Genomic DNA, 25,899 nt, shown 5'->3' with positions numbered 1-25,899 from the left:
CCCTGCAGGCAAGGGCCAGGAGCTGCCAGGAGGGAGCAAGGTGGGAGTCAGGGCCAGGTGAGGAGTGGGATTCCCAAACCCATCCAACCTGCTCACTCAGCAATAGGTGTGGGCAAGATACAGAGAGGAGAGCCCAAGGCAGCAGGCAAGAGCTTTCCCTGGGGCTGCTGGTTCTGGGGAATAGCAGGTGCCTGCTCCAGCAGGTGCAGACCCACACCCCTCAAGCTGCTGGGAAAGCCAAAGGGACAGATCTGTGTCTCCAAGGGAATGCAGGACTCCAGGGCTGGCCCTGGCTCCTGCTGTTCCAGACTGATGCTGAGCACAGTAGCCAGGGTCAGGGACCTGCTGAGCACACCTAGTGACTCATGAGAGCTGGTGGAAAACCCTGACCAGGGCTGACCTGCTCCTACAGCTCCCTTTCCCTCCCCATGGATGGAGCAACATCCTCCAGGCACCGCTGCAGAATAAGAGAAAAAACCCCAAACTCCCAAAGGCAGAAATGGCACCAGGGCCTTTGGCTGGTTCCCAAGGCCATCATGCACTGTGCAAGGAGACTGGGACACATCCACAGCACCACTGTCCCAGAAGGGAATCCTCCAGACAGATGGGTAACAAGGAGTCCAGTCCCTCCTCTCCCAGTAACCATGCTGGACTGGTCCAAATGACAGACCAGACAAGCAGTGGCCATGTCCAAAAAAGTTAGTTTGTCTCAGCCAGTAGTGTCAAGCTGCTTCCAGAAGAGTTGTGCCCAGAACAAGAGAAGGGGCAGGGCTGGGTCCTAGCTCCCACCTACCATAAGAAGCCCTTTGTGGGGGACTCCTTGCTCCCATTCCAAGAAAAGTGCCTTCTCAGCTGGCAGCTCCAGAGGACAGCACTGTCTCTGCAGTATGGGCCAGACCAGGCCCAGAGCAGTACTGCCAGTCCCATTTCCAGGGGCTTCTCCTGCTCCTAAATACCAATCCTGCTGTTCCAGGGCCTCCTCCTGACCCCCACTGCTCCAAGGACTCCTTCTGCCCCTCCAGGCAGTACTGGAAGGGAAGGGGATCCCTCTGTCCCAAGTGCATGTCTCACCTGTACACACTGATACCTGAGGCACAAGGCAAAGCTCCTAATTGTGTTTTTTGTCTGGCTTCTCTCCACCTCATCTCCATGTTAAGTCCTGTGCTCCTAAACTCTTCCTTGAGAGCCTTCTTCCTGTTTTCCCTGTGCCAGTTACTCCTCTTTGACTTGCAAAAGCAAATGAGAAACCCTGGTGAGAGCCTCAGGCCCTCAGGTATGACGGAGTTCAGCTCAGCTCACAAACACCCTGTCACCCTCCCACCGGTCCTTCCTGGCAGGGACAGCCTGTCCACCCCCTCCCAGAGCTGCCCCACCATGTACTGCTGGGCCAGGAGCAGGGGACAGCAGGACACTGCTCCCCAGCACCCACCTGGCCATGGTGCCCTCCCACCTGAGTGTGCCACTTCCCTGTGCTCTGCCCAGTTCCCTGTCAGAACCATCAGTTGCGGGTGAATTCATTTCCCAAAGCCACTTGGATTTTCCCTGAGGACAGTGGGGAGCAGCTCCAGAACCTCACTTCTGAGCCCATGCAAGAACAGGCAAGTGCTTCACAGCATTTTAGGATCACTCACCATTGCTTCACTATTTTGAGAGGTGTCCTTAGTAATGGGGGAGAGACGTGCAAACACCAGGGGCAAAGATTGCTGCAGGGTCACTGGCACCGAGAGGGGCTGTGGTGGGACCACACAAGAGCCAGAACACAAATTGACTTTGGTCACCCCTGTGGGGCCCAGGTTTGCCGAGGGCAGGGGGGGCACAGAGCAGGTCTGGGGAGGGGGAACAGGCCAACAAGCCACAGTCCCTGCGAGCTGCACGCTGCGTTACTTCCCTTCACAGCTCTGCTTCCCACCACAGCTCCCTACGTCCCTCCAGCCAAGCCAGGAGCACAGCAAGGTACAGAGAGCAAAGGTCTGTCCCCGAGCAGGCAGCCAGAATTCACCTCTACACAGACGTCGTCTGCAAGCCGTGCTGAGAGGTGCTCTGTGGGAAGGAAAGGAGAGGAAAGCAGGGATGCCTCTGAGCAAACGCCTCACAAAGCTCATGACATGCAGTCAGAAAGTTCTTCCAAAATTTGCTTCCCCGCAGCCAGTCCTAAATCCACCCCTTCTGTTCAGTGCTGCCTTTGCTGAAGGAGCTCTTTCATGTCACACCTGTGTATTTCAGGTCTATTCTGCACTCATTCCTCAGCTAAATCAGTCAAGTGCTTACTTTCCTCCTGTGTCAGGGTCTCTTCCCCCCACACGTTTTTGATACTCCTTCAGGCTCATGCACAGTCACTTGAGTGACTGGATTCCAGCTGGGGAACCCAGGGGTCTGGCAGCCCCATCCCTCGCACAGGGAATGCTCCTCAGCTTCACGGTAAACACCCTGCCTGCCTGGCACAGCCAGTGCCAATGACACACATTTATGGGGCTCTTCTCATACTCTGGACATGGAAGAAAGCACTAAACAAGTGTCCAGCTCCCCTGAGAAATGCTGACCTTTGGCCATCAGCCTCTTGCTTGTTTTTCAGCACAGATGGCCTCTTCCCAATCACACTCAAACTGTACACAATTTGCTAATAAAACCCTCAAACTACCAGAGGCACTCAAATCTGTATTTCCCTGGGACTTTGCTCTCCCCCTTGGATGTCTCCCACTGAACTTGTCCCCAGCTTTCTGGACACAAGCAGACAGAACCTGGCTTTGCAGCCTTTCCCAGCAGCCCATCCAGCTGCACACAGACTTTACCTGAACTTGCTGGTGTCCAGGTGACCTGCAGCACCAGGAAGCTGCAGGCACAGGTCTCTGCAAAAACCTGCACTCACCTACTTGCAATCCAGCTTTAGAAGCCCCTGCAATCAGGTAGGCTGCAGATATGGCTCAGGTCAGTGCAGGGACAGGCTCTTGTGGTGGGGGCCCAGGAGTCCCCCCAGGGCTAGGAGGCTCTGACACAGCCAGAGCTTCAAAGGCAACCCCTTATGGAAAACCCATCAGCTACACGGGCTGTCCCTTAGCCACAGGCAGATTTCCTGCAGTCCCTGTCACAGATCCTGTGATTCCATATGCCAGTTGCAGCAGAGATGGAATCTGTCACCTTGAGTGCGCTGGGGAGCAATGGAGCCCAGGACCTCTCCTTTCTTCCTCACCAGTCGCCCAGCCAGCCTTTCTGTGGGCACTGGGAATGCAGCAAAGCTTGAATGCAGTGAGGTGGCTGCCTGAAGGATCTCCTCCCCCAGCCCCTCACCATGGAGCCTGTCCTGCCTCAGCTCTGCTCCAGGATCACAGAACATCACCATCCTCCCGCAGCAAGACCTTGGCAAACCTTACCAACAGCACAGAGCCCTTCCTCTGGCAGAGGAGAGGGAACCTCCTTCCCTGTTCTGCTCCTTCAGCTCACCACTGAGCACACCTCTCCACAGGAACATGCCCTCAGAGCCCCTCAGCTGCATGTGCACGTAGACCATCAGCTTCCTGAGTCTGGGGGAAGCAGGACCTGTGCCCACCCAGCTGGGGCAGCCAGGGCAGCCCCCTGTCACGGCCCCTGTGCTGCCCAAGAGCTCTCCACACCCACTCACAGCTCTGCCGAGTGCCTGCCAAAGCACAACACAGTCTGGGCACCACGAGCCACACCCAAAGGCTTCGACATGAAACTTGACCTCAGGGCAAGCATCAAACTGTCACACAATCACAAAATCATGGAGTGCTTTGGGTTGGAAGGGACCTTCAAGTACATCTCACTCCACCCCCTGCCTTGGGCAGGGACACCTTGCACTGCCCCAGGCTGCTCCAAGCCCCAGTGTCCAGCCTGGCCTGGGACACTGCCAGGGATCCAGGGGCAGCCACAGCTGCCCTGGGCTATGGGAGCAGCACCAGGGTGACAGCACTCTGCCCTTCCAAGAGCCAGCCCAGAGCAGTGGTACCAGTCTAAGGCTGAACTGCTGGCTACTGAGCTGAGGGTGTGGAGAGCACGAGAGCTCCTTGGCTTCCCCCGTTCCCATTCCCCACCTGGTTGATGTGGACAGAAGGAATGGAGGCTGCGGACACAGACGAGTGGCTGGGTGAGTTGGGCAGGGACTTGCAGGGGCCGATGGACAGCTGGTGCTTCTTCCGGAGAGCCACCACCTTCTGAGCCACTGGAAAAGGGAGAAAGGGACAGGGTCAGCCTTCAGAAAGCAGTTTGCTCCCCCCACAGCTTTCTGCAGGGCTTCAGGGAGAGCCAGGCCCTTGCCCTGACGGATGTGCTGCCTGCACTGCTCATGCTGAGTCCCCAGAGGCCACCTGGCCTCTCGGGCATCACACACAACAGCAACTTCCCATGGACACCACGGGAGAACCCCTGGGCAGGCCGTCACTTCTCAGCCACCCCTCACGGCAACTCCAGGAGCCACGTACTGAACTGCCTGGGCAAATGCCACCTCCATCAGTCTGGGCCTTGTGGGTCTGTAAAGGGACACCCTGAGGGATTCTCTGTAGAATCCTTGGTGGGTCACTAGGGACCTTTGCATGCTCTTTGCCTGTCCAGACTTGCAGTGCTGGGTTGTTCTGAAACACTGAGTGATGCTCAGGTGCTGGTGCTCACAGTGACACTGGGCAGTGGGGTTGCTCAGGCTCTCGGGCAGGGCACACCTCACTGGTTGTACAGCACAGCCCTGTGTGGCAACCAGAGAAACCAGAACAAAGACTGGTGTAAGGGATGGCAGAAATTATCCCAGAACATCTGGCTGATGTTCAGGGCCCGGCACACAGGAAGGTGAAGGTCACCTCAAGGTGCCTCATTTCAGGACTGGGGAGATGTTATCCCTCCAGTGTGGTCTCATGGTTGATTTCTCACTAGCAGTAGTGGCAAGGGATAACTGATGGGCAGAGCCTCTGCCAGGCTCCCTGCCCGTAACAGCAGTGGCTGAGGGCTTTCTTCTGGATATTTCCTGGCCCCTGGGGGCTGGAGCTCACAGTGTGCTCAGCCAGCACTGGGACAGGAGATGTCCCCTGGGCAGGGGATCCAGAGCCTCCCTGGGAGCTCATGCTGGAGCCTGGGCCTGCAGCCCCGTGTTTGAGGGGGACAATGGAGAGCAGCAATGCCACCAGCACCCCAGACACAGGTCCTGGGCCATGGAGCTGCTGGCTGCCCTCTCCAGTGCTCAGGGCAGAGGAAAGGCAGGACCATGCACTTGGAATCTGCAGCAGAGCTGAAGCTCAAGGAGTCACCCCCAGCACAGCTGCTGTCCCTGCTGTGCCCTGCAGGACTGGGCTGGCTCAGTCCTCCTCCTCCTCAGGAACATCGCCAAGGTGACCATGGCTAGGGGCTCCCTGACCTTTCCTTGGTACAGAAACACCCTTAAAATGAAGCCCAAGAACTGAGGCCCCCCACACTGATGGCTCCTTGCAATCTGTCCTGGCATCTGCTGAATGTGAACCCCAGATTTCCGCAAACAGGAATTGTGAGGGCGACCCTGAGAATAAAGTTCTTTAACCAGACCTCTTTGGAGCCAAGAGGGCAGAAGGCACATTCCATACCAGCCCCCAGCCAGCAGGGCTCTGCCAAGCACCCTTGGGGCAGGCCAACCTCAGGGAGTCCTGAAGCTGACCCGACACTGTGGGACACAGCCCAGCCTAGGGCACTGTCCCTGCTTGTGCCAGACCTGGCAGCACCAAGATCCCACCCTCTCACTGCAGGAGCCACTGTCACATCTGTGCACTTGGGGAGGATGGAGGAGCACAATTCCTACAAAGCCAGCAGCACCTCCAGGGGGAATCCTTCCAGGACATGAGGAAACAGCAAGGAGGAAGTGACCCCATTCTCCTGCCACGTGTCCTCCTCACGGTGACCTTCGGCAGCCTGAGTGCCCAGACACAGCCTCAGCCACAAAATCCCCAGCACCAGTGTGTGTCAGGCACACACTGCAACGTGCTCAGACCAGACACAGCACAGCCCAACCACACACAGCTCCAGGCCACAGACCAGACACCAAAACCTGCTCTGAGGAACAGGGTCTCTGCTGCTGCTGCCTGAGCTGTGGTGGCACAACAGACAGGGCCACCCAGGTCTTGGAGAATCCCTGTGCAGTTGGTGAAGATGGAGACACCAGGTTTTCTGTCCTGGAGCATCCCCCACACCCTGCAGCACCACGTGCATGTGTGGGAAGAGCTGTCTGTGAACACCAAGGGTGGTCACCCCCTCAAGCTCTCGTGCCAGCACACACCTGCTCCCCAAAAAGGTCAGCGGCCACTGGCTGTGACCCGGGATGCTGGCAGGGAAGGGCTCTCTAGAAACAGAGGTGCAGCACACACTCCACCCAGCACAGGCAAGCAGGCAACCTCGGCTCTGAAAGCAGTGCTCCTGCTGTGGGAAGTGGACATCCTTCCCAGCCTGCCCAGGGCAGGTCTGCTGGGATCCGGGTGGCAACTTGTGTGGAAGAAGTCATATAAAGACCAGTCTGATGGAAACTGGATTGCCATGTGGGACAGGTCCTCACAGAGTCTGTGACTGAAAGCACTCCACAAGATCCCACACCAGCTGCACCACGATCCACCAGATGCCAAACCAGCTGCATCATGACCCACCAGTGCTCACTAGGAAGAACTGCTTACCCACTCCAGAAACACCTCATCCCATCAGCTTCAGGCCATTCCCCCTTGTCCTGTCACTAGAGGGAACACACAGTCTCCTTTAGGATAAGGTCACGGTTAATTTAAGCAGACTGCAAACCCCCAGGAGATGGTGCAGGGTCCCTGTGCCCCTCAGCATCACAGCTGCAGACCCCTCTCCAAGCCCAAGCAGGAATGCTCTCTCACACTGTTCCCAGGAGGAACAGCTGTCCCACCCAGCTGTTCAGGTGCTGCTTTCCTACTCCAAGGGCAGCACTAACTCCTCTGTGAGGGCCCAGCGCTGCCCTGGGCTGCCTGGACCCCTGAGGTGGCTGCAGTTACCGTCCTGGAAGACCCTCTCCACGTTCAGGCCGTAGGTAGCGCAGGTCTCGTAGTAAGTGCAGCGCTTCAGATCATTGGAGAGCTTCCGTGCCCGGGAGTCGTCGATGACGCGGGGGTTGGTGGCACTGATGGCATCTGCAAACCACAGGGACAGCAGGCTGAAAGGCAAGGACCCTGTCCCACCCACCCACGGGTCCCACGCCTCTTCTGGCCTCCCTCCCTCTCGTCACACAGAGGAACCACCTCCACAGCACTGTCCCATAAATGCCCGTGATCACAAAGTCCCACGTTTGTAGAAAAATGGATGAATCTCTGTAAATGAACCTGACTCAATTTCCCAAACCACCCAGGCACCGACATTTCAGCAAGACAGAGGCAGAACACCTCTGGGAGGTGTGGGGACCAAGGCCAGGCAGCCCCAGCTGCCAAAGAAATTTGATTTGTCAGTCTCCAACATTTTAGGGCTCATGGCCAAGCCCTACATGTTAAAGAATCCAAAGGAGAAATCCTCCTGGTTTAACAAGAAAGTCAACTCTGCTGGGATGTCTCCACAGCCAAGGAATTCCTGGACAGCTCTAAAATACAGGCTCAATTTATATCCCAGATAGCCACCAAGTGCTTGCCTGTTTTGGAAAAACTTCCTTCCAAAGAGGAATCCAACTCCTTAAAGACAAGCCAGGGACAAGTGATGGCTGTGAACAAACCTTCTCAGGTAGGGTAGGAGACCTGGGACCTGCACTGTGAGGAAGCCCTCCTCCAGCCCTCCAGATGGTTGTGTGCCTGTACCAAGGCTAGGACCTCACCTGGCTCTGTGTCTGGAACAACAATGGCCACTACCCTGCTACCTGTCCAACTCCTGTGCCCCACAGTGCACGCTGCTGCCCCATTCCTGAGCCAAGATCATTCAGTATTAAAATCCATTCCACGATCTCTAAATATCTAAAGTTTAACAACTTTGCTCTGCTTTCAATATGGAGGTCTGGAGCAGACCCCCTGTGACTCCCTCCCACTGCTCCTGCCTGTTTTCCTGGCCTCAGAGCTTCTTCCTGGCCAGGAACAGGTCACACAGTTCTCAGAACTGTCCTGCCAGTTCAGTTTTTCCCTACATCCATGTCCCGCTCCTGCTCTCTACTGTCACACAGATAACTCTTCACCCCAGGCTCCCTCCTGCCTGTGCTGGCAGGGCTGGGGGAGGCAGCAACAGGGTAACATGCCATTTCCAAGAGGAAAGTGGCTCCATGGAATGAGGCAGCTCTCTGTGGGGAAGCTGAGGTGGTGTGAGCAGGAACTCCCTCGTCAGGGCTCTGGGCCAGGGTCCCAGCATCGTCCTCAGCCCCACGTAAGGCTCAGAGAGCGGGATGCCCCCTGTGCCCCGGGGACGCGGCACCAGCCTCCGCCCGGGCTGGGCTGGGGGAGCCCGGCGCCGTCCTCACCCTGCGTGCCCACCAGCACCATCGGCACCTCCGCCGTGTTCCGGTAGCTGCAGAGCCGCAGGTAGTAGTTGTAGACGGTCTGGAAGCTGATCTCATCCTCCAGGCTGAAGACAAACACCACCGCATCGACCCAGGCAGCAAACTGAAGAGACGTGGCAGGATTACAGCATGGACCAGCAGCTGGACACCCGGCCCAGGGCAGCCAGCAAGGGCAGCCGCACTCCGGGCTCAGCCAGCACCACCTCCCGCCAGCCCCTCCAGCAGGATGGGTGGGAAGGACCACAGGGAGGACAGGTCTCCTACCTGGAGTTCAGGGGGGCCCCCTTCATCTCGAATCAGCAGCAAGTAGCTCTGCCCATCCACCACGATCTCCTTCTTAAACCGGCCACCTTGGGGAGCAACGCTGCCGGTCAGTAAGTGGGGTGCAAGCAGGGGACACCCCAAACAAGGGCCAGGGGAGCTGCAGAGCCCCATGGCAGTGGAGGAGGTGCAGGGACTGGGGTCACCTTCTGCACCACAGAGAGGAGTGACCCCAGCCCATCCCCAGGCACGCAGGGAAGCAGACCTTACCCTCTGGGGACTCCTCCTGCACGTAGGTGCCGGTCAGGTAGCGGTGCACCAGGGCCGACTTGCCACTGGACAGGTTCCCCACGATGCCCTGCAACAGATGCACATGTCACCCGTGTGCCCAGCACGTGTCCCTGTACACGAGGCCACCCCCGTGAGGTGACAGCACCAGTGCTGGGGCACACTCTGAGGGAGGCAGAGGTGTCCCTGAGAGGACACAGGGATGGTGTCACCCAGCCCAGGATTCGGTGGGAGGCCAGGGGATGGACTGGGCTCAGTCGGGCAGAGAGCAGCTGAGACTGGGGCACAGCCACCTGGACAGAGGGCACTGAGTACCTGTCCTCACCTGAATAGGTACAGCCCTGTCAGAGCCACATCAGCTCTTCCCACAGCCCTTCTGCTCCTCAGGGAACACTTGCCACCCCAAGTCAATCCAGAAGGAGAACAACCTCTTCTCCCAGCCCACACATGCCCAGTTTTGGGGTGCTGCAGCTCTGGACAGCAGCTGCCAGTAGAAGGGGAGCAGAGAGCAGCTCTGTGCTGGGTGCAGGCCCAGCATGTGCTCGTGCCTGAGGCACCAGCACCACGGCAGCACTGCGTGCATCTCCCCGCAGAGCCGACGGTGCCGCCCACGCGGGAACACCCAGCACCAAGGTTCAACCAACACAGGAGAAACCTACCGAGCACCCAATGGAATTGGGTGGAAGCACACCTGACTGCAGCACCCTCAGACTGGCTGTGAAATGCAGGTGGGTGACCCAGGATGGGTCAGAGAGCCCAGCTCGGCGCATTGCCAGTGTCCTCCTGACCATTTAATGCTGCTTAACTGTGGGACCAGGTCTGTACTGGAGGATCTGGAGCACGAGTCTAAGGAGAAATGGCTGAGGGAGGGGCTCAGACTGGAGAAAAGGAGGTTCAGGGGGAACCTTCTCGTTCCACAACTCCCTAACAGGAGGGTGCAGCCAGGTAGGGACTGGGCTCTGCTCTCAAGTAACTAACGACAGAACAAGAGGTAACATCCTCAAATTGCATCAGGGAAGGTTTAGGTTGGATATCAGGTATCCCTTTTCCACAAAAGGGAAGGGGTCACCTTCAGCTGAAGGTGAACCAAGTTACCATCCCCAGAAGCGTTAAAAAATGTAGAAGTGGCACTTGAGGGTATGGCTTAGTGATGAACAAGGTGGTGGTGCTGGTTGATGGCTGGACTTGATGACCTTAGAGGGCTTTTCCAGCCTTAATGGTTCTGTCATTCTGTACAGCTGCACTCACATGGCCGCACCAGTGCCAGAAGAAGTGAGGTAAGGAGTGGCTACAAACACTAAAGCTGCCTCTGCCACCATGGAAGTTTACAGCCAAACTTTTCCAGGCACAGGGATGAGCTTGGCAGGTGAGTCACCACCAGGCAGGTTCTCCAGCTCTCGGGCAGGCACTCAATGCTCCCGCTGCCCTGGGCCAGGCACATGCTCCCTGTGAGAAGCAGAGAGGCACCAGCCCTTGCCTGTGTGGCACAGACCGTGCTGGCAGAGCTCAGGACACGAGCCCATCTGCCAGCCCCTGGTGCCAAGGGGCAGCAGCAGGGAGCAGTGATCAGTGGCTCCCAGGGGCTGCTCTCAGCACTGCCCCATGTGCCACCCGTCAGGGCAGTGACAGCCCCCGACAGCGCGTTCACACAGGTGACAAGGCAGAGAGCACAGCTGGGCTGCAGCCCTGCCCGCTGTGCATCTCCAGAGCCTCGCTGGGCAGAGCTGCACCAACACCATGCCCATGCCAGGGACAAGGGAACAGCCCAGCCTCTGCCCGAGCCCTCCCTGCCACCGCGCTCTGCCCACGGTAACCACAGAACCGCGGAATCCCACCATGGCTTGGGCTGGGAATCATCCAGTGCCGCTCCCTGCCATGGACAGGGACACCTTCCACTACCCCAGGTCGCTCCAAGCCCCATCCAGCCTGGCCTTGGATACTTCCAGGGATCATGGGGCAGCTTCTCTGGGCAGCCAGTGCCAGGGCCTCACCACTCTCACAGGGAAGATTGCATTCCATCTAATCTAATACTCCATCTAACCCTGCCCTCTGTCCATGGAAAGCTACTCCCCTTTGTCCTGTCACTCCAGGCTCTTATCCCTAGTCCCTCTCCCGCTTTCCTGGAGCTCCTTCAAGCACTAGAAGGGGCTCTAATGTCTCCAGGCTGAACAGCCCCAGCTCTCCCAGCCTGGCTCCAGAGGAATTCCAGCCCTCAGAGCATCTCCATGGCCTCTCTGGATCCACTCCAGGGCCATGTCTGTTTTGCTGGGGGCCCCTGACACAGACACAGCCCTCTAGCTGGGAGTACTACAGAAGGTCTCACAGAAGGAACTCTGGAGAGCCCAGCTGCAGGCAGGCAGCTCAGGCTTCAGTGCCAGGCTGGCCATGGCTCCTGTGCCAACGGAGCGGCTCCCGAGGCCACGCAGCAGCAAGGGTGCCATACCACACCAAAGATAAACACTCCGTGGCATTTAGCTCTAGAACTTGGACAGAGGCTGCACTTACACTTTGTCTGCACATAGTACAAACCCTCCCCCACATCTCACCAAAATCTTGCTGCTCTGCCGTGTTCTTCAGCTCACCCAGAGATTCAAACCAGCCACAGAACTGAGAACCCTGAGGAACACAGCCCCTGAGAGGCAGCAAACTGGAGCCAAACAAGGTCAGTAAGCACTGTGGGAGCCTCTGTTCCATGGTTTTGGGGAGAATGTGGGAAAACAGTCGGCACTGTGCTGGCACTGCCATGTGGCAGGTGCAGGGGACAAGCCCTGACAGGAGGCACCATCAGTGCCCCTCTGCAAGAACTGCTCAGCCACAGCTTCCTCCTGGCCTCCAGCACTGGGAGGAAGCTTTTGGGGGGAAACTGAGGGAGGGGAAACTGCTGAATATATCTTAAGTACATCAGATTATTCAAAGACCTTGGAGAAAGTATCTTGAATGCCTGAGAACATAATCAGGGAGAGCAGTGAGACCCTCAACTCCTGTGGGAGAGACAGAGGACACAGAGTTGCTTGAAAATGGGAAGGAAGTGAAGCTTGGCAACATTTCTTGCTGGGGTCAGTGTTGGGCCCCTCACAAGAAGAAAGACCTGGAGGGGCTGGAGCATGTCCAGGGAATGAAGCTGAGAAGGGGCTCTGCTCCCAGGAGAGGCTGAGGGAGCTGGGAAGGGGCTCAGCCTGGAGAAAAGGGGGCTCAGGGGGGACCTTGTGGCTCTGCACAGCTCCTGACAGGAGGGGACAGCCGGGGGGTCGGGCTGTGCTCCAGGGAACAGGGACAGGAGCAGAGGGAACGGCCTCAGGCTGGGCCAGGGCAGCTCAGGATGGGATATTGGGAACAATTCCTTCCTGGAAAGGGCTGTCCAGCCCTGGCACAGCTGCTCGGGGCAGGGGGGAGTCCCCATCCCTGCAGGAATTTAAAACCTGTGTGGGTGTGGCACCTGGGGACACAGCCAGCGATGGCCTTGGCAGTGCTGGGGAAGCAGCTGGACTCAAAGATCTCCAGAGGCTTTTCCAACCCAAATGATTCTGTCGCTCTAAACTAGGACTCCAAAAGGCCTCTGGGCTTTTAGAAGAGCTGCTTTGGCCGGATCAAATCCTGGAGCAACAGAGATCCCCAGAGGTCATGCAAAACCTGGGGAAAGGGCTGTGCCACTTGAGGAGGAATTAAAAGCTTTAGGATGGTTTAGCTGGCAGCATGGCTTTGCAGCCTTGCAGAACCCCAGCATCAGGCAGTGACACCCAAACAGCTGTGAGAATGATTTTAAAATGCATTTCACAGGTAAACTAACAAATGAATATTCAAAGTTTGGTTTGATTCTCACTTAACTGCAGGTAAGAGACACTGTGGCAGGACGGTGCTGGAATGTTTTGCAAGAAGAATTTTGTTCTTTTGTTTCTTGGACTGATATTGAAAAAAGTTAATCTTGCAAAAGCAGAAGGTAGAAGGAATGGAAGGGCACATGCCAGGAGCCTGTAAGGAGAGCTGGGGGCTGGCACAGAGCACAGGAAGGGGCAGAGGGAGGAATTGATCACTGAAGCACCTGCAGCTTCAGCTGAGAAACATCAGTCCTTCCCTGGAATGGCAGCAGCCCCAGCTCCCCTCTCCTTCTGAGGCTGAAGCCTCTGTGTGTTTCCACCTGGCCACACGAAAATGCAGAGTTTTCTTCAGGATTTGGGGAAGCAGGGCTATCCCAGGCACAAGCCACAAGTACTCACCACCTTCAGCTCAGGCACCGAGCGACTCAGGGTCCATTCCTGGCTGTTCACAAACGAATCTGCAGGCAGAGGGAAGAAATCATCAGGTTACCTTCAAGATCCCAGCAAAGATCCTGCTACACCCTCCCTGCTCCCTCCAGGCAGGTATATGGTTCCTCTCATCCTTCCACTCCAGAGCTGCACGAGGACCCAGCCCGCAGCCGGAGCCCCAGACGGGGAGGAGTGTCCAAGCCAAGGGCAGCAGCAGCATGGCTGGAGCCCCCCTTCAGCCCTGCAGGAGCACAAAACCCCCTCCAGCATGCCCTGCCCCGAGGCACAGAGCACAGGGGAAGCACTAGGGAGCAGACTGCCTTTTGGGGAGCAGAGCTGCACAAGCCCCCGAGCTGAGGGCACGTGCCAGCGCCCCGAGCCCTGCCCTCGGCACGCCGCGGGCGCTGGAGCTGCCCGGGGTGTCAGCCACCCTCCACACAACACAAACACAGCGAGTCATTGCACATGGTGGAACTGGCAGCATGCTGCAAGAGGCTTACAGAGGCTGTGGCAATCCAGCACGGCTTGAGGAAACACGCCCACCCTGCCACAGAGCATCTGGAGGAGGAGCAGGAGCCTGGAGGACACTTCAGTGCCAAAGGCAGCCAGCAGCCCCACCTGACAAACCTCAGTCCTTCACTCGCCTTGGTGAGGCCAGACCTTCCACCCAACACCAGCTCCGGGGCAGGACCCACAGGAGCAGCACCTCCTGCATGTTTATCACATACAAACAGAAGGGATTTTTGGAGACCAGAAATCTGTGGGAGCTCTGCACCTTCAGGAACCTCTAATAAACCTGCCAAATCTGTGGCCACAGACTACTGCAGGAATGGGAATCTCAGGTGACTCAGAAGGGAAGCAGCAAATCCAGCAGACCCAAAAGCAGGCAGCAGTCAAACACCTGGGCACTGCCACTGCTCCAGTGTCACCCGAGGTCACAGGGAGGGTGGCTCCAGGTCTGCCCCAACCCCACAACTCCTAGTGCCTGCTCCAGTAGTACCCAAACCACCCTCTCAGGGAACACGGCAGCATCTATCTTGTGTTGGGGGCAGCACTGGGCCCCACAGCCCTGCCAGAGCCCACCAGTGCCTACCCTCAGCCCAGCTCCTGTTCCAGCCCTCGTACTTCCCCAGGAGAGCTTGGACACACAACAGCACCAGCTCTTCCTCCACCTCCAGGCTGAAGCTTCATCTCACCTCTCTCACCTCGCTGGGCAGCCCACAGCCATGGGGAAGAGCCCCCTCCTGCTCCCACTGCCAGAGGGCTGGCCAAGCTGCAGAGAGCACGAGCCAACAAACCATGACCTGGCACCGTGCCCTTGTCCCTGTTTTGTGCAGCCACAGCACCCACAACATCCATCCATCACGATCAAGAAAGGTGTGAACATGGTGCTGGAGTTTTACCTTCCATGGCTGACTTAGGAACACTCCTTTTCCAGGAGTTACAGACAAATACTCCCCAAGTCTGCTGCAGGAACACTAGGTTATTTATAGCCTTCCCAAGGAATCATTTCTCTGCGGTGTCTTTCACCTGCCCTTTCCTTTTTTAGGCAGAGGTAATGTTTTTATTAGAACAATTCATCAATCAGGAGGAAAATGATACATTTTTGAGCCCTTTCCAAAAGGTAACAGCACACCTGTATTTCCAACTGCATCACTGGGTCTAAAAAAAGCTGTCACCTCCACTTGGGACTTCTGCCCTGTTCAGCCTCTTTGGCAGGTAATGTGACAGACAAAGCACCATCCAGGCCTTCTCTGTCCCCAGCATCCCCTGAAGGGAGCAGGCAGCACACACTCGTGCTGCTTCACTACACACAGCAGGTTTTTGGCAGGTTCTGACTGGAGCACAAGGCAGACACACTCAGTGACTGGCCTTGGAAGGAGGAGAGGCAGGGAGAGCCTCGGAGAGAGCTGGCTGGGCTCTCTCTGGATCTGCTCAAGGATGACCAGGACAAGCTGCCCAGCAACTGCCAGCTGCCTCCTGCACCAACCATCCCAACAGATCCTTGCTTGGTTTTTAACCCAGGTTCAAGAGTTTGCAACACTGATTTTTCACTTGCTGAGAAGGCCCCTGAGTAAACCTTAACACAAAAAAAACCCAACAACACAAGGCCAACAGGACAGTAGTCAGCCCCACAACCCACCCCGCTCCCCACTCTGTTAGCCCACCTAGCTGATCACCAGGCACGCCTGTCTGCCTGCTCCAGCAGCTGCCAGGCCTGAAGGCCAGCCCAGGCCACCCAGCGCTCCTAGTGACCCCGGGCACGTGTGGCACTGACAGCCCAGGGGTGCCCAGCCCTCGGGCACCGCTCTCTACCGGAACGGGCACGAGACCCCCATGGTGCCCTGGGTGAAGCTGTGACCATGTGGGAACAAACACACAGTGAGCCCCCAGCAGCCTGAGCGGGGCACAGGCACCACCCAAATCCTGCAGGCAGGTGAGCCCCTGTGCCAGCTCATTCAGCAGGGACTGCCTCCAGCAGGAGACACCTCCCGGGACTGATCACCTCTGAGCACTGGGGCTCGTGTACCATCGGGGAGCCACCAGTTACTGCACAGCCTCACTGCTGGACTGGCTGCATCACCTGCAATTACAGATGAAAATACACCTGGTCACTCTCCTGCATCTTGTCTTTGTTATTAAATCACACAGAGGGGACCAGGCTGTCCGTGCTGCAGTTCAACACCTTCCCCAGGTGCACCTGACCTCCAAAACCAAAGCAGTGGGCTCAGGGAACCACTCTCATACCAAGAGCTTCAGCACAGCCCAACAGCATCCTTGGCTCCACAACATAACCATACAAGAGGAGATCAGTCCAGACTGGCCTGGGAAAAGGAAATTCAGGACAATTCTGTTACTCCCCAGAAGCTTCTGTTGATGGAGGTTTCCTGGCACAGGCAGCTCTACTGCAAAAAGTGGAAATTTGGGAGGTGGGGTGAGCCATGCCATGCAGAAGAGCAGAGATGTAAAGGAGGCACTCTGTATCTGATGTCCCTTGGTCAGCTGGTCATCCTGGACACATTCAGGACCTACAGACCAGACCCCAGGTGTGGGACAGCAGTGGTGTGCACCGAGGGCAGGATCAGCACCCTCCATCATAGAGCTCGGACACCGTGGCTCCCTGTGCCCTGACGAGCTTGGAGGGGGTCCAGCCACACACCCACAGCTCCCAGCACCCACATGCCACAGGGAGGCTGGCAGGAAAAGGGGCTGGCTGGCCAAACTCAACTCCTCAGCCCAGCTGCTGGCTCCACGGGATGATGCACGGCAGGTTCATCTACCCAGTGCTCCAGAAGCGCCAGTGCAGACACATCTGTCTCCCCACACAGCAACTAATAATTAACCAACCCATTATCCAAGCCATGGTGGAACTCCCTTGGACACTGCAACCCTGGACACTAAACCCAGCCTTGAAACCAGGTCAGAGGCTGTGCAAACACAGCAGAGGCCGCACGAACCGAGGCCACTTGTGGCCACCACTGCGGCCACACAAACGGACCCACCTGACCACACACAGATCAAAGGGAGGCAGAGGCAGCGTGCCTGGGCACAGCCACCCTTCCTGGGCACAGCCACCCCTCCCAGGCCAGGCTGATAAAGCCTCTACCCCGGCAGGAGGGGGATTTCTCCAGGTCAAGGACCAGCACAGGCATAGCCAGCGTTCCAGCCACGGGTCCCCACCGCAGGACACGACCTTGGCAAGGACTCTCTCAGCAGAGCTTTAAACACTGCTCAGCAACAAAAGGAGACGATGCTGTGCCTCTCTGGGAAAGGGCACGCTTAGGAACTGCCACCCTTGCTTCGTCAGCATGCACGGCTGGCAGCAGCTGGTGTCACTGTGCTCTGAGGTCAATGCAGGCTCTGGAAGATCCAGCAACCTCTCGGCACCTGCTGCTCTCCAGCACCCATCCAAACACTGCCAAAGACCCAGTCCAAACCCTGCTGTGATGGTGGGACAGGGTCTGCTGGAAGGGAAAACCCAGCAGAGAGTGACAGGTAACTCAACCTCCCATCACAGCACTCTGTGGGGACCTACCTCAGCAGCAAAAACCTGTTCCCAATGTGCCTGACCTCAGCTCCAGCTGTGCAGCTCCACGAGCGCTGGCAGGTGAACACTGAAGGCACAGGGTTCCCTCTCCCTAAGGCTGCCCGTGACTGCAGTCAGACACCTCTGCACCCACTGCACACCCTCTGACCTTGTCCTGAGAACTGAGTCCTCCAGAGTATTGTCCCAACAGCTCCCTCCCTGACACCTCCAGAACTCTCAAGCTTTTCCAAAGTGCAGACACCAAACTGGCCCCAGCATCCAAGGCATCTCTAACCCCACCATGACATCTCTGCCTCTCACCAACACTCCCAGCTCAACCAAGGCAAGTACCAACACGAGGTGATATTTATCATGACCTACCCAGCTCACTATGCAAACTTCACCCAATCCATGAGAAAACAGCCCGTCTTCTCTCAGAAGCTTTCCCTCGCATGCCCTGCACATCAGTACTCCACACACGAGAGTAAAGGGAGGTACCTTAAAGGCATCTCTCTGGGAGAGGGGACACAGCTGTGATCACAGAATCACGGAATATCCTGAGCTGGAAGAGACCCACAAGGATCATTAAGTCTCATCTCTGGCCCTGCACAGACACCCCAACAATCCCACCCTGTGCCTGAGAGCACTGTCCAAATGCAGCCTTGGGGCCATGACCATTCCCTAGGGAGCCTGTGCAGTGCCCAATCACCCTCTGGGGGAAGAACTCTTTCCTGATATCCAGCCTAAACCTCCCTGACACAGCTCCATGCTATTCCCTCAGATGAGGAATGCCTCCTGAGCCATCAGAGATGCTGTACCCATCACACATCCCTTCATCCACAGGGACAACTCCAATTCCAAAACAGTCCAGTCTTCCCAAGACCATACCTATTAGAGAGCCTCTCTGGAATGGCACCAGCCAACACCTGGATACCTAGAAATGTTCTGAACCACTGACGATGATCACCTGGGTCAGTCCAAGCTGGCCAGACTCTGTGTTGACTTTGCTCTCTAGTCCCAAGGGCTGTTGCCCTCCATTGCCCATCACACAAGGATCAGCTCTTTATGTCTTTTTTGGGTAGCAAGCCCTGAAATCCCCCATCACCTCTCTGTGTGCTCAATCCCAGCCGAACCCCCCCAGGGCTGGGAGCAGCACTTGGAGCGAGCCCCTGGCTTTTGTGGGTCTATCTGGATGCAGATCGTGGTGCAGGGTGGGTATCACAGCGTGCCATAAACAAACCACTCTAGGTTCTGGAAACAGAGAGAGCGCTGGCTTGGCTCTCTGCCGGGACTCCTACATCCAGCTTTTCCAAGTGCTGATAACCGCAGCTGCAGCTGCACCCCCCAGGAGGGCAAGTTGGGGCTGCACCAGCAGCTTTCCCAGGGCAAGGTGGGCAGCGCCCACAAAGAGCATCAAAGTTTGTGGGACATCAAGCAGGTGTTTGGAACACCATGGGCCTGCAAGACTGGAACAGGAATGGGGCAGAGACCTCCTGAGCAGCCCCGTGGCAGCAGCACTAAGGCTGAGCACCCCCAGCCTGGCTCAGAGACCCACAGCTCCCAGCGGAGGAAGCCACGGACCAACGTTCTGAGCAGAGAGACAACGGGGAGATGGGGCACAAGAGAGGACAAGCAGCAGCTACTTCACTGTGCAGACTTCACCGCTGCCTTTTCACACCCCCTGTCCCCAGGAGGACACAGGGCTGGTGGGTACAGGGACTGTGCAGGTACCAGGCAGCTAATGAACAGTGTGACTGAACGGGGTGACTGAACCCCGTGTGAGCTCTGCAGCACCAGGGGCTCCTGCCAGGAGCCACAGTAGAGGTCAATCCCTGAGCCTGTGCCTCCAGCACAAGCCACAGTGGCAAACATTAATCCCTGTAACAAGCAGTGGTCCTGCATGAGCTGGCTGGTCACCGCTGCAGGGACCCCAAGCTGCCCACACCGCTCTGCACAGAAACCTCAGCAGGGTCTCCCAAAGATGGATCCAAAGGGAGCTCCTACCTGTCTCATGGAGGAGCCAGGTGAGAGGCAAGGACGCCAACCAAGTGCTCAACCTCGGCTGCTTCTCTGGGAATGCGGCCGCCAGGCCGGCTGCTGCTGGCACAGCTCCCACTGGAAGCGGCAAGCAGGAACAGGCCCCCCGCTGCAGGGGCAGGGCCCGGCCCTCCCTGCCCGCATACACCCACATTCCCCAGCCATGAGCGCAGCCTCCCCTCTCCTGGGAACCTCCCGCCACCCAGCCGGCAGCGGCACACGGCCCGGGCTGCCCTGCCAGCACCGGAACCCCCGGAGCGCAGCGGCGTCCCGGCCCTTGGCCTCGTGGCACACGGGCAGCCCCGCATCCACTGGAGCCTCCAGAACCTTCCCCTGGAGCACAGCGAGCCCGAGGGACACAGGGAGCTGGAGGATGGAGCCCCCTGAGCTCCCTGGGCAGCTGCAGAGCTGCTCCTGTGCTGATCTCTGTGGCCCAGCACTCCTGGGGAACATCCAGGCATGATGCTGCCCTGGACAGCCCCAGCCTCAGCAGCAACCAGGTTCCTCGGGAGCAGGTGGGTTCCCTGGAGAGCCTGCCAGCCCTGAGACATCCCTCTGGCACACAAGCCGAGCAGAGAACTGCCTCCACAGCACCCAGATCCAGAGCAGAGCCGCGGAACGCAGCGAGGCCCCCGGGAGCGGGCGCAGGGCTTGGCCCAGCCCCCAGCTCCATGCGTTCCATGCCTTAAAAAGCTGTGGATGCTGCTGTCGCCTCCCGGCCCTGCCAGGCCACAGGGCTCGCCTGCAGCTCCTTCCACAGGGCCCGGGAGGGGACAGGGCACAGAGGCACAACCAGCACAGCCCCAGCTGAGGCCCCACACCAGCATCAGAGTCGAACACCCGAGAGCTGCTCCCCTTGAATGCCCAGCCCGGTGGGGACCTGTCCCTGTCCCATCACTGCTGATGCTATGCCTGCTCTCTGCAGGCTGCCCCACACCCCGTGAGGGTCCCTGTGCTCCTGAGCACGTGGTCTCCGCTCAGCCCCAGTGCAGGACCTTAGCAGGGGTGGCCGGGGCTGAGCATCCCCCAGATGAGGCCTGGCACCAGGGAGCCGCTCACAAGAGGGGGGTACAGGAACATTTCTGGGCTCCCCGACCCCTGCTCCACGTCTGTGCTCTGGCAACCTCCCAAACAGTCCCACTTGCCTGGGAGCCCAACAGCACTCCTCTCCCCATTCCACCAATGCTGTGGGGCAAGGGCAGGACGGCTCAGCCCACCCTGCCCTTGCTGGGACACCACCAGGGCAGGGAGGACATGTGACAAACGTGCATGACTCCCAGGTGTGTGGCCAGCAAGGGAACCAGATGCTGGAGCACATCCTCCCCAGCAGCCACAGCACGACTGCTCCAGCAGCATTGACAACGACAGTGCCCAGGGAGTATGACATGACCCTGTGAGCGCTCACCTCACTGCAGCGCAGTGCAAACCCTGCAGAGCACTGGGACAGAACCAGGTGCCAGTGCACAGCCCAGAACCTCAGCTGGGACAGGCCACAGCCACCCATCCCTGCAGGCCCCATCGGCACAGGGGGCCCTTGCCAGCCCAGCACCGCTCCTGTGCTTACTCACCCAGAGCCCGCAGAGGACCCCCACCCATGAGGACAGGCTCAACACTGCCATGGGGATCCTTGGGGCACACGCTGCCAGTGCTGCCACGCTCTCGCCTTCGGAAGCGGCTCGTGAGGAGCTTCCAGAGTCCCCCTGTCTGCACGGGGTCGGTGTGCAGCCGGCCCCCGACCCTGGTCAGCTCCGGGTACAGCAGGTCGCGCTTGCTGGGACAGGTGTGCAGGGAGCTGGCATCACCCTCGCTCTTGGTGCGGAGGCGCGTGGGGCGCAGGAGCCCCCCAGACTCCGAGCGCCGCAGCTCGTGGCCCCGGCGCAGGCGGAAACTGAAGCTTTTCCGCAGGGAGCTGAAATTCTTCCTGGGGCTGGAGCCGCTCCAGCCGCTGCCCCCGAAGAGGTTCCAGCGGCGGCTGCCCCACAGGGAGCCCCCCCGGAGGAAGCCAGGGCTCTCGGAGGGGTGCGGCGGCCGGGCGGTGGGCAGGAAGGTCATGCTGCTGGGGCGCGGGCGCTGCGCCTCGTCGGGGCCGTCGCCCTCCGCCTCGGGGCTCTGCCTGCGGGGCGAGCGCAGCCGGAGCAGGTCCAGGAGGCCTCCGCGGGCGCGGGCGGGGGGCGGCGGCGGCAGCAGCGCCCCGGACACCCCGTTCCCCGCCGCGCAGAAGCTCTTGGGCCGCCGGCGCTGTTGCTGCGCGGCGCCGAGCGCGGCCTGGACGGCGGGGACGCCCTGCAAGTCCAGCGACTCGCAGACGCTGACGGCGCGGCGGGGGCTCGGCCGCGGGGCGCCCCGGCCCGGCCCGGCCCAGCGCCAGCCTTCGGCCATGGTGGGCGGCGCGGGGCTGCGGCCCCGGGGCAGAGCAGCGGCGGTCCCCGTTACTGCTCGGCCGCGCTCAGCGCCCGCGGCGGAGCCCGCACCAGGGAGCGGCGGCGCTGCCCGGCCGCCCGGGCCCCGCCGTGGCGCTCACCGGGACCAGAACTGGCCCGGACTCCGTCGGAGCGTCGCCGAGCGCCGGGACCAGAACCTGCCCGCGCCCCGCCGGAGCGTTCACCGGGACCAGAACCGGCCCGGCCCCTGCCAGGTACCGACGGCGGGGCAGGGCCGGCAGCGGGGGCCCCGGTGCGGCGCGGGGCCGGCCGTGTCCGCCAGGGGGCGCTGCGTCCCCGCTGGCCGCTGCTGCCCGCGACACCGGCAGCGACACCGGCAGCGACACCGGGACCCCGGGAGCGGTACCGGCATGCCGCTGCCGGCAAACACGCACCCTGCGGCGGCCCCGGCTCGACCCGCCCCTCGAGGCATCCCCGCGCCCCCCGCTGCCCTCCCCGGCCGCAGTCCCGCCGCACGTTGCTCAGCCCGGCCCGGAGCTGCCCCTCTCCTGCTAGGATCGCCGGCCCCGGCCCTGCACCAGATCCAGCTACCTTCTGCCTTCTCACCTTTCCCAAACCTGTGACGGGGGAGCGAACCCCCAGCAGCTGCGTGATGCCCAAGAGCCGCCCTGTGCTCGGGCACACGTGAAAACCGTCAGTATAGACCCCAGGAGCCCCCACATCCTGGAGCACAGACCCCCAGGAGCACTGACTTCCAGCGCTCCCCCGAGCCTGAAGCAGAGGGCACCAGGTGAAGTGTGAGCACCTCAGCCAGAGCTTCACTCCTGTCCCGTTCCAGGGCGGTCACTTCCTCTGACCAAAGCCACCATCACTAAGCACTGACCCTCCTCCTGGGCCACTGGAGTCCTGACTGTGGTACCTCCTCCACCTCTTCCCCAGCACCCCCCATTCTGCTTGCAGTCCCTGTCTCCACCATCACCCCAGGGCGCTCCTCCTCCTCCCCGCTTCTCTTTCTCTCTCCTCCTTTTTCCTCCACACCTTTTCCCTCTCCCTGGCTTTCCTCCTTCACATTATAAGTATGATCTGTGCTCCCTCTGGGGAGGAAAAAAAAGATACCTGACTCCCCCTTAAACTATTTTTACCTTACTGAAAGCCCTGTCTGCTGAGCCAGCCAGGTCTTCTCCTGCTTCTCCAGGCCTCTCCAGGGAACAGCTTAACATCAAGCACCTCCCTTTCCCCCTCCTTATACAGGAGTCTTTGACTCCACTGCCTTGACTCTTCCAAACTCCCACCACCTTCTTAGCCTGTGCCCTCTCTTTGAACCCTCATCCTCCACAGCGGGCCTTGTCCTTACTTCTCCAGTTTTCTGGATGCACCCCGGCCTTGGACACAGCCAAACCACACCTAGAGCTCTTCCCCTCCCTACTGCACAGCCAGTGCCTCGGCCAAGCCCCTTCCTTCTCCCTTCTCCCTCCTCTCCCAAACCCACAGATCCCACCATCCACCTCCCCTCCCATCCCTGTCATACCACAGATCCCATCACAGCGTGCAGGAGCAGAGATCCCACCCAGAGCCTCTCCTGGGGCTTCACGTCCCGCTCCTCCCTCAGGTGTCAGCCCCAGCCCTCTGCCGGCAGTTCCCCTCCCCGGTACCCGCTGGCGAACGCACGGAGCTGTAGCTCAGAGCCGCCTCTCCCCACGCCACGGCCATGCCCCGTGGGCAGACAGCGGGCACATCCCACTGCCCTCCCTCCCAAGACAACGGGCACCTGTGCCCGGGACTGAGCAGAAGGCGCCTGCCAGCCCGCAGAGCCGCAGCTCTGCCATCTGTGCCAAGGTCACAGGAACACGCGAGCTGCCAGACGGGATCCGACCCGCGTGCACGGCATCTGCCAGCCCGTCTCCCGGAGCAGCCGCACTGCAGCGACACTGAGGGATGCTGCAGGAAGCAATTACAAGGGAATGCCTTCCCAAGTCCTCAGCACCAGACAGGGCTGGCTGCGGGGACCAGGCAGTCAGAGCTGACCTGTCAGGGGTATCTCAGGCACAGGTACCTGGCTCTGGACAGGCAACCACGTCAGGACCCTCACAAGCTCCTGTCCACCGTGCCTGGCACAGCTCTGTGCTCCCAGGGATGGAAAGTTCTTCCTGTGGGGAGACTGGACCGTCTATATCCATCTCTTTCCAAACCCTGGGTTTAGCACATACTGCAACAGCACCAGATGGTTCCCCTTCCACAGGAGTCTCAGCTTTTTAAAATATTCTGGCAGGTTCTGGCAGTGAGGTGTCGCTGAATCACAAACTGTCTGCTGGAGAGATGATGCACCTTGTGCTGCCCGCTGAGGCAGGACTGGACATGCTGGATCCCCCTGACAGGGTCTGTCTGACCCATCCCTACGACCTCCCCAAGACCCCTCCAGCACCATGACCTCCTCAAGCCCCCTCCTGCCTGTGACCTCCTTCCTGCTCCAGCTCTTCCTCCTCCTTTGATCCCATCCAAATTCTGGTTAAACCTACTGGAAAACATGGAGAGCTCCCCTTAGCTGACAACATCCCTTCCCTGCCCTACCAGGGATCATATTTTTAAAGCTATTTGTGCTTTTAAAGCATTCCCAATTCTCTGCAGTTTGTCTGCACCTTTCTTAAACATAAGAGTCAGAACCCGGGCACAACACTCAGCTGGAACATCCAGTGGCCTAAGAAGAAATACAGGTACAACACCTGTCCTGCTGCATCCCAGGATGGTCTATACCACAGTGACAGCGTAACACTGTTCTTACCTCATTAGGCTGTTTGGTGGCAAAGGTTTCCAAATGCTGTTTGCATTGATATGTATATTGACATGATCCCCTTGATGTTATTCCAAAAGACGTCTAAAATAGGCTAAAATGGAGCCTTAGATTCAAGTCCTGGGGTTGAGGGCTGCAGGGCACCTGCACAGGTTGGGAATCTGTACCCCAGGGCAGGTTCAAACCCCACCAGTCTCAGCAACACAGGGGCTCCAGCTGCCTCAGCCCTCCAGCGATGGAGAAACTGCTCTGAGAACGAGACCAGAAAACACCAGGGTTTGAGGAGAGCCATCACTGAAACTCCCCACCAGCCTTTAATGTGTCTCTTCTCTGGCAGTTCACACCATAACCATACTGGGTTGGACTGGAGCTGTGTCTATGTCTAAAGCAGATGACAGGTGACAGCTCACCTGTTCACGAGCTGCTGGTGGGCAGCAGCTTGGCCAGAGTCCCCAGGGCTATGCAGGGCTGCAGATGCATCTCCCAGAGCTGGGAAGTAATAGGGCTTTGGCAATCTGACCCAGAGCAGGTGCCTGGGGACAGAAGCAAGTTGGTCCCTTACCAGGCCTTTTTTGGGTCACATGCATGGTACAAACGTTATGGCCATGAACATCTGGCTGAAATTAATATAATCCATGAGAGGCTTAACAACAGCTGCATGGGAAGAGTCTGAGAGCCAGGAAACATTCCAGTGCTGGTTGGCCCTGGTGTGACACTCAGGGTGGAGCCCTGAAAAGGAAAAGGAGTCTAAACCATGGTCAAATGTTCCACTGTGCTCCCCAAGACGCTGGTGTCACTGCTCTCCCTGACCCACTGGCACTGGTAGCCCTGTGTTCCCCCAGACACAAACAGTACTGCTGCCCCAGAGATCTGCAGACAGGGTGATTTTGTTGCCAGGGAGATGCCCAGCTGGGAGGATGGGGACACCAGCATTCACCATCCCTTCTGGGTTCAAATGTCACTCTGCAGAGGAGCCTGAGTTTGGGGACCCTCCGCAGCCCCACACATCCAGCATGGATGAGGCACCAGCACAGCCTCGGCGGCCAGGGAAGGATGAGGCTCCTAGCATGGAACCCAACAGTTCCCAGTGCCCGCCCAGAGGGCAGATACAGCGGCAGAGCAGGGGCACGTGAAGACCCCAGCCAGCTCCAGGCCCTGCGTGCTACCAGGGCTGCGAGTGCCCGAGGCTGACAGCCCTGCACAGACCGTGCTGGCAGTGGGACTGCGGACAGCGCACCAGGCTAAGCACCACTGCCAGGGACAGAGTCAGGACAGGTGACAACCTGCACCTGTGCCAGCCTGCAGGGCACACGCTGTCCAGCTGGAGCAGCGGAGCAGCAGGGCTCTGTGCAGTGCCAGGGACGGCAGCCCAGCCCGCCCGCGGCTGCAGGAGGACCCCGAGCGCTGTGTCAGGACCGTGCTGGAGCTACCGG

At 59.0% G+C, this 25,899-nt stretch overlaps 1 protein-coding gene across 3 annotated transcripts in view; it reads right to left on the bottom strand.

Moving 5' to 3' along the window:
- Positions 1-25,899, bottom strand: part of AGAP3 (ArfGAP with GTPase domain, ankyrin repeat and PH domain 3) — a 105,576-nt gene that overhangs the window by 54,710 nt on the left and 24,967 nt on the right. For 2 of the 3 annotated variants that reach the window (XM_041471030.1, XM_041471031.1), the window contains exons 2-7: positions 13,204-13,262; positions 8,972-9,059; positions 8,705-8,790; positions 8,402-8,543; positions 6,969-7,103; positions 4,047-4,174 (exon numbers count right to left, since the gene is read on the bottom strand). In XM_041471030.1, coding sequence (XP_041326964.1) covers positions 4,047-4,174; positions 6,969-7,103; positions 8,402-8,543; positions 8,705-8,790; positions 8,972-9,059; positions 13,204-13,262 — 638 coding nt within the window. Of the gene's footprint in view, positions 1-4,046; positions 4,175-6,968; positions 7,104-8,401; positions 8,544-8,704; positions 8,791-8,971; positions 9,060-13,203; positions 13,263-20,865; positions 21,691-25,899 lie in introns of those variants that run through there. The other variant, XM_041471029.1, reaches the window with a different exon arrangement.

This window comes from Pyrgilauda ruficollis, unplaced genomic scaffold, assembly GCF_017590135.1.
Source record: "Pyrgilauda ruficollis isolate IOZ18807 unplaced genomic scaffold, ASM1759013v1 scaffold252, whole genome shotgun sequence".
Lineage (NCBI taxonomy): Eukaryota > Metazoa > Chordata > Aves > Passeriformes > Passeridae > Pyrgilauda > Pyrgilauda ruficollis.
The sequence above is the reverse complement of the archived record's forward strand: the minus strand, read 5'-3'. Positions and strand labels throughout refer to the sequence as shown.